General features: G+C 46.5%; 1 protein-coding gene across 2 annotated transcripts; it reads right to left on the bottom strand.

Annotated features, from left to right (window-relative positions):
- Positions 1-2,363: 2,363 nt before the first annotated feature.
- On the bottom strand, positions 2,364-7,556 carry FAM170A (family with sequence similarity 170 member A). Of its 2 annotated transcripts, none has more exons than XM_060296145.1 (5): positions 7,418-7,556; positions 4,914-5,054; positions 3,199-4,107; positions 3,050-3,108; positions 2,364-2,445 (listed from the first exon to the last, which is right to left on the bottom strand). In XM_060296145.1, exons 1-3 carry the CDS (start codon positions 7,485-7,487, stop codon positions 3,377-3,379), a joined length of 942 nt encoding a protein of 313 aa, XP_060152128.1. In that variant the 5' UTR covers positions 7,488-7,556; the 3' UTR covers positions 2,364-2,445; positions 3,050-3,108; positions 3,199-3,376. The 2 variants fall into 2 exon arrangements, with proteins under 2 accessions (XP_060152128.1, XP_030725666.1); XM_030869806.2 differs by having other exon boundaries at positions 2,370-2,445; positions 3,381-4,107.
- Between the last annotated feature and the right edge of the window lie 585 nt (positions 7,557-8,141).

Below are 8,141 nucleotides of genomic sequence, written 5' to 3'. Positions count from 1 at the left end.
AATGCTTGAATGGAAAATAAATGATGCTATACGCATGTGACGAAATAATATCAAACAGTCAAAAATAAAAGACCTAGATCTATATGGATTGACGTGGATAAATCTTGAAAACATAATATTGATTGAAAGAAAATAAGATAAAGAATGTTAGATTATGATAACAGGTATGTAAGTATTTAAATATTTAAAGCAATTCAACATATTGCTTGTATATATATATATATAGATGCAAGAAAATAAACTTTATCCAAAGAACACATTATTTACATTTAATTTGCTCATTTATCTAGGAAACCCAAAAGAACCCACAGATAAACTAGTAGGAACTAATAAGACGGTTCAACAAGGCAGACAGATACAAGATCAATAAATTTTAAAAACCAATCAGGCTCCTCTACACTGGTGATAACAAATTAGAAACTGTAAAAGAAAATAAGAAAAAAATAAGATCTAAAAATAGTTACAAGAGCTATATAAATTTAGAGCTAAGCATATGTAAAAGTAAATAGAACTAACAAACTGAGTATGACCAGTTAAACTCTGCCCAACCCAAGGATTAAAAAAAGACCATTCTTACTTTATGAGAACAGACCCTCTTCTTAAGTAGCAGATCAGTAAGTGAGAGTGAATCAAAGAAACACAGCATTTGAAAAGTCAGCTAGTCCAAGCCTCTTGATCACACATACAGAAGCTGAAGCCCAGGAAGGTTGAGTTACTTGGTAAAGGGCCCAATGTCCTGACTGAAGGACTAGCATTTTTCACTAATTCATAAGACACAATCAACTTCAGTATCTTGGAAAGAGATGGAAAAAAAATGAAGAAATCAATCATATAGTTACTCATCTTTAAGTACAGAAATAGCCATGACAAAATTACAGGTATTGAGGGAAAACTGAAGTACAGAGTTTAAAAGGTCAATAATCCATTGGAGACTATTTAAAATATTAATATTAAATCTCTATATAAAAGACATTAAAAGATCTCCAATCAAAATGTTAATTTTAGAATAGATATGGTATGATATAATTTATAAATAAAAAATCTCTATAAAGCTATAAATCACATATAAAGCACCTACATATGTAAATTCATGGACCAAAAGTCTTGAAATCAGACAGCTAGTGATCAATAATCTCTACAAAAGGAAGTAGTCTTGAGAGTGGGGTTGGGGGGTTATGAAGGGGGACTTTTATTGTACTTTTATACATTGTACCCTTTAAAATAATTCAGTTTTTTTAAATTAATTTATTTGGGGCTGCATTGGGTCTTTGTTGCTGCCAGCGGGCATTCTCTAGTTGCAGTGAGCGGGGGCTACTCTTAGCTGTGGTGCACGGGCTTCTCATTGCAGTGGCTTCTCTTGCTGCGGAGCACGGGCTCTAGGCGCACAGGCTTCAGTAGTTGTGGCACGTGGGCTCAGTAGTTGTGGCACACGGGCTCTGTAGCGCAGGCTCAGTAGTTGTGGCGCGCGGGCTTAGTTACTCCGTGGCATGTGGGATCTTCCCACACCAGGGCTCGAAGCCATGTCCCCTCCATTTGCAGGCAGATTCTTAACCACTGCGCCATCAGGGAAGCCCAATAATTCAGTTTTTTATAAAGAGAATATTCCTAATATTATTCCTAAATTTTAAAAATATATAGTTGGATAACACTATGAAAAATTAACTGATATATTTTTTGTTATTTCTCTTTGCTCCGTGGATTTTTTTCCCCATCCGGTCAGCTAGGCACTCTAAGGTCACTGCATTAGGAAGGTAAAGACTCAGCAGAAATGAGGGAGAAAAAAAGAAAATTCTCAGCTTTGGAATGTTAAAAACGGAGGCCACAGTAGAACAGGTGAGAATTCTGTGAACAAAAAATAAATCTCATTTCAAATGTAAAAAGTATTCTCTGCACTGGGAGGCAGGAGAGGGAGGGAGGGAAGGACTGAAGGTGAGAGATCAGCGTGGCCAGGGACATAGAAACTGTGCTTGAGGACGATATGCCCAGGAAGACAATCAGAATCTGGAGAAGATTCAGCCTGCACGTGACCATTACCTCCAGCCAGCACCCCCATCTCAGATCTCAGGAAATTCAGAGAGAGAGTGGGAGTAAGTCAGGAGGGCCACGCACACAGTCTGTGTGGCAAGGGTTGTGGCCATTCCCTATGTGTGAGAAGTCCCCAGCAATTTCCAGGCCTCCTTCTGGAAAATGCTGGCGGACGTCTCTAGTGCTTATGCGAAAGCTTGTTCACAAACCTTGAAAGATACAGATGTAGATGACTGATAGATAGATGCATAGATAGAAAAATGTAATTAAATAAAACATCCAGGAAAGGTTTGGAAAATGCCCTTTATTGCATATGATGTTTATAACATTATATTAATGTGAGACTGAGTGCTGGTCCCTTCATCCTCCTTCAGACCACGGCATTCTGTCTGCTACTATCCTGAGGGTCCTTTCTTCTCCCTGGAATGGAGAAAACAAATGAGGTAGAACAGGAAGAGACAAGAAGCAGTATAAGCTCTGCTGGTCAGGGTTACCCTCCAGCGTTGCCTTAAAGCTCAGAGCCACACACAGCACAGTGAGCTTGGCTCCAGATCAACTACCGCACAACGAAGGTTCTGGAACATTTCCATATCTCGGGGGACCTCATTTCCACGTGACTCTCTTTCACATTCCCCTTTGCCCCAGAAGGCTAGGTACAGTGGTCAGGGTGAGATCTCAGCTCAGGCCAAAGGCTCTCAGACCTCAAAGTTCTGGTCCTGCAAGGGGCCCTGTCCTCTCTTCAGACCACTCCTGGCTCTCTCTGCCGAGAAGGAGCTGCTGGAAGTACATCCTCTTAGAGTTGAAGTCCACCGTGCAGGCCCTGAGAAAACTCCTAGTCAAAACGCTCCACATTCTTGTTTAAGTCAACAGAGGTCAATTCCTTTGGAAGTGCTGGGTGTGTCCCCAAGTCGACGCAACTGCACAGCCATTAGGTAAACCAGCACATCTCTGCAGCCCCTTCCCTTAGACTCCTCTGGGCCCTCGTGACATAGGCTCAGGAGACTGTGCCAGCCTCCAGCCTTACCTCTTCCAAGAGAAGGCCACACCGTCTTCCGGGATCTTCTGTCCCATGAATCTCAGTTGCTGTGTGGAAATCAAAAGAGAGAAAAACACTTCTTAGCTAAAGAGAATTTCCTGTGGGAGCTGAAAAGCTCAGGATAAATTCCCACTTACAGTCATGACTTTATTATTAAATGACTGGGCCAGAAGCACAGGAGCCGGTTATCTCCCATTCAGTTGTCCCCTGAGGTGCTAAAGCCCCCAACTCTCCCTTATGGAAGCATGAGCCTGGGGTGGTGAGACGGGACTGGCTCAGGGAAGGTACAGCTCCCTCCGCAGCCCCAGCCCCTGCTCACTTCCTGTCCTTCGGAGAATGAAACACATAGACTGGACACCGGCTCCTCGGGCAGAGGTCTTCCCCCGTGGGCTGCTGCCCCTCATTCTCCTTTTCTTCTTGCTCCTCTTTCTCCTCCTCAGAGGTGCTCTCGGATTCCACATTGTCCATCAGCTGGGACATGGCGAGATGAAAGACATGGCAGCTGAAGCCGTCCTGGACACTGTACTGCACGTGCTGCTGGAGGATCTCCAAGGTGGGGAAGACCCGGCAGCAGGCCATGCACCTGAAGCCCATCTCCATGGTCACCAGCCAGTCCGGTGTCTTGGCCCTGGGCGTCTCCTTGACTGCAGGTGACCCTGATGGGCTGTCTGGCTCTGCCCTTTCCTCACACTCATTCTCCTCCCCAGTGGGCTCACTGTCAGACAGGTTTCTGGTGGACACATGAGAGATGGCATTGCCTACCCACACATGCTCAGGAAGGGTCACTTCTTCTCTCCTCAGCTGCTTTTCTAGCAACTCCAAGGGTTTCTCTATCATCCAGGAGACAGCTACACCCTTGTTCACTTGTACCCGCATGTAGAATATTTTCATGCCCCTTTCCTCTTCGTCTGTATACAGAGAGTCCTCATACGATGAAGAGGATGAGAAGGAGACATACTGTGATGGGGGAGTGGTCTCCCCTTGTTCCTGAACCTGGGCTAGGGGTGCTCTAGGCTGGGCAGTGTCTCGATGTAATCTCTGAATTTCTGAAAAAGGAAATTAAAAACATAATAACATGCATGGGCCATGCCAGAAGCTGAGGGAGCAGGTGTGGTAGACGAGGGAGGGACATTTGCATGACATAGCTGTGTAATGAGCTTGGTGTCTGTTGGCCGTAGGATGGAGTGGTGTATCTGGTGTCATCTGTGGGCTTTTCATCTGCGCGTGGGGGGATACTGGAGCGGTGTCCGTATACAGGGGTGTGGAGTATGGTGGTGAGGGCTGTGGTATGTGAGGGATGCGGAAGGATGCGTGTACGACAAGGAGTGTGAGTTTGGGAATATCGGTGGTGCATTACTTGTGGAATGGGGCTGTGGTGCAGGAGAAGAGCACTGTGGATCACGTGCCTGGGGTTTATGTGTGCACTGAGAAGGGCTGTGCCTGGAGGGCGGATGTATGTGTGAGCTGTGTGGACCTCAGCTGGGTGGTCCTGCTCTCAGGCTGGAGGTCTATGATGAAGAACTCTGTCCTTCTCTGGAAGCAAGGGCAAAGACAAACCCTACATTTCCCCCTGAAGATGCTTAATCCGGTCCCTCCGCCCTCCACCTCAAGCCCAGACCTTTCCGGCCCCTGCTCCTTGACTTCCCCACCATGGTGGTACCAGGATTCACACGCCCCCCAGACTCAGCTGGGATCCCTGCCCTCGTAACAGCTCAGCCATCCTGCCCAGGCTCCTCCACAGAGCCCTCATCACCTCCGATGACCCTGGGTTTCCTCTCAGCCTCCCTGGGATCTGTGTGCCTCCTGCCTCACAGCCAAGCACCCCCTCACCTGAGGAGCCCCGCGCCCTTACCACTGCAGATGAGCTTGCGTGGAGAAGAAGCATAGGAGAAGTATTCAGAGGCAGAGGAGACCTCCCCTGACCCTGGGCTGCAGCCTTGGGCCACCACAGTGGATCCAAGCGGAGGGGGATCCTCTTGTGACTTCAAGATTCCTGAGGGAGGAATGAAAGGCTCAGGGTGGGTTCATCAGTCCTCTGTCCACAGATATTTACTGAGTGTCTGACACGTGTCAGGTGCAGCGAATACACACAGTTGAGAGTGTGGTTCCCGGTGGATACTCCAGTATTTAATTCAAATCAATACTTATTCTGTCAGTGTCTTGTTGGTAATGTAGGCCTCAGTGATGACTGCGTATGAGGGAAGAGTGAGTGATGTGTATCAGTTAAGTCTGTGGTAAGTGTGGGGTTGGCGTGGGGAGCACAGTGCAGATGTGTCTATCTGTGTCTGTGGCCTTTGTGTGCGTGGTTTCTGTTCACAAGTCAGGAATTCTGGGACATGTAACTTTTCCTCATTACATGGTGTGGCTTGTATTTATGGTGTGTGTTCATTCTTTCATTCACCAAGATTCAGTAAGCAGCTATTCCTATGTATCTGGCACTCTTCCATTGTTCTAGTCTCTGGTAATGCTGCACATTCTAGTAGGGGAAGACAAACACTAAACAAAAATACAATCAATATATAATACATCAGCTGGTGGTAAGTATATAAGGGTTGCCAGACTTAGCAAACAAAAATACAGGGCAGCCAGTTAAATTTCAATTTCAGATAAACCCAGAATAATTTTTTAGTGTAAGTATTCCCATGCACTATTTGGTCTTACTTATTTTTAGTGTAAGTATGGCCCATACAATATTTGGGACATACTCCTACTGAAAAATTACTTGTTGTTTATCTGGAATTCAAAGTTAACTGGATAGCCCATATTTTATCTGGCAATCCTGACATGGGTTAGTGAGACTGTGGTTTACTGTGGTTTGTACAAAGCGGGTCTGGCATTACTCAAGAATGTGTTATAAGTGTGGTGTGTATGACATGTGACTGGTTCTTATAGAGGTATTTAGAGATAGCTGAAGTTAGCTGTGTTTGTGCGAGAGTTGAGGAGATACATATATATATATATAGTGTGTGTGTCATATATATATAGTGTGTGTGTCTATATACATATCTCATTTCCAGCGTTTGGTGTTGGAGGAGAGGATTGTGACACAGGTGGGTTGTATGAGAATGTAGTACAGGAGTGATGCGTGTATATACCTACATGTGCTGTGTGTGGTTTAATAAGGAAGTCGTATGTGGGGTGTGTGATATTTTTGCTGTATCAGAGTGTACATGGGTGTATGAGTTACTGTCTCATAAAACACCCCTAACAATAATTCTGTATACACTCTTACACACACCGAGTGTCACCCAGGTCCAGGCAGGGTGACAAGAACTTTACCATGCAGACTTTATATCTGATAAGCACTCTACCCCCATTCATCCCGCTCTTCTCTCCACTACCCCCCCCCCCCACACACACACACACTCTCTCACACACACACAGGAACATAGAGAAAAATATTCTGAATGGTGGGGACAGGGGCAGTCATTGCCTTCCCCAGCCTGTCCCAGCCACTGCCTGAAAATCTGCCTGCTGTCTAGACCTCCATTCCCAGGGCCCATCCTACAGTCTCCAGGGCCCTGGGCCCGGTAGAAGCTACTGGGCTCTAATCTGGGGCAGAGGCCTCTAGCTGGAACTCTGGGGTGGGCTCCGCTCTGCCCCACTTCCTCACATGACCACCCCTCTCCCAGGGCAAGCTACTCGCCTACATTTAATGCACGCAGGCACCATGTGGCCCGTGGCTCTCAGAGCTCCCCGCAGGACCCTGAGGACATTTCTCACCCCTGCCCACGTGGTCTCAGTCTCTGGAAAGCCCTTCCCTTCCCTTGATTTCCTTTGGGAAATTCTTCCTGTTGAAAGAATAAAACTTCCTTGCTTTCAATATGACACCATCCCTAGACAAACAATCTTCTTTTGAACTGCATTCCACTTCTCAAGGTATTTTTCAACAAGGCCTTCAACTCATGGGGCTTCTCTTTCCACTTTGGTAAAAGGGGCCAAGCAACTCATGGGTCTGTCTCAGCATCCTTGCATCCTTCACATCCCACACCTCATGACCCCAGGGAAAGATCAAAGAGAATAAGAGACAACTCGGGGACTGAGAAAAGCTGCACCTCTAGGTCTGTGCGAGCAGGATGCAGCCTGCTGTGCGTCCGACAAAGCTCCAGGCCCGGCAGCCCCAGGAGAGAGTCCTCAGACCAGCGGAGCTGACCTCCCATCTCCCAGGGGCATCTGGCCCTTTCTGTGCCGTCTCACACCACAGGGACCCTCCGGATGGATACGGCAGCATCAGTGAGACAAGGTCTCTCGCTCCCTGCTTCACAGGTGACAGGTTCTCAGTAACCCCCCCTTCCTAGAGAAGGTTCAGTTTGGCAGAAACCCATGTGCCCCAGACAAGTTGCCCCCCCCACATACCTCCTCCCTTCTCGGCAGTTTCCTGGGACTCTTCATTTTCCAGATGTTTCCTCTTTTGTCGCTGTTTCATCGTACCAACTAGAAGTCTCCCTTAGAAGATGCCTCACCTCCAACTCCTCCTCTTCCCTACAGCTTGGCCCTTCTTGGCTCTTGGGAAATCCGTTGAAATGATTCAATACCAATAAAAATAGTCAAGTCTCCTAAATGGCTGAAGAACTTAGACCACTTAGTGAACCGGCAGTACTGCCTAGCGCTCACCAGGGCTGCTAAGTTTCAAAGGTTGCCACGGCCACAGCAGAGTTCTCTGACCTCAAGGATGACCTCAGAGCATTCTGTGGACCTAGGTTCAACAGTCTCTGCAACAGCACAGACCCCATTTTCAAGAACAATTCCTTTTTCCCACTAGAACCTTTCCCGTGAATTCAACTCTCACATCTTTCCAATGTGGCAGGATATTTTGAGATGTTAATCTGTTCCTGTTTATTTTCTTTTCTTCCTTTATTTCACCCTTTCCCTTCTGCATTCAGGTGGGTAGCAGACCCTATGTTCTCTGGCCAGTGGAAGAGCCTGGCAGGGCATAGCAGAAGTAGCATGCTGAAGATCTTGGCTTTTATTTCTAAAATCGCAAACTCCATGGAAAAGAGAGGATACTTGAGCAGAAACATAACAGAAGCAGGTTTTTGAAATTAGGTACTGTCTTGTTTCCCTACTGGAGTGTTGAAAT

The sequence above is a fragment of the Globicephala melas genome, chromosome 3 (assembly GCF_963455315.2).
Source record: "Globicephala melas chromosome 3, mGloMel1.2, whole genome shotgun sequence".
In the NCBI taxonomy this organism is placed as follows: domain Eukaryota; kingdom Metazoa; phylum Chordata; class Mammalia; order Artiodactyla; family Delphinidae; genus Globicephala; species Globicephala melas.
The sequence above is the reverse complement of the archived record's forward strand: the minus strand, read 5'-3'. Positions and strand labels throughout refer to the sequence as shown.

Coding starts and splice junctions, on each gene's coding strand:
- FAM170A (XM_030869806.2), bottom strand. CDS start 7,487: ATGAAACAGCGACAAAAGAGGAAACATCTGGAAAATGAAGAGTCCCAG. Junction 5,055..7,417: donor AACTGCCGAGAAGGGAGGAG/GTATGTGGGGGG, acceptor TTCCTCCCTCAG/GAATCTTGAAGTCACAAGAG. Junction 4,108..4,913: donor ACGCAAGCTCATCTGCAGTG/GTAAGGGCGCGG, acceptor TTCCTTTTTCAG/AAATTCAGAGATTACATCGA.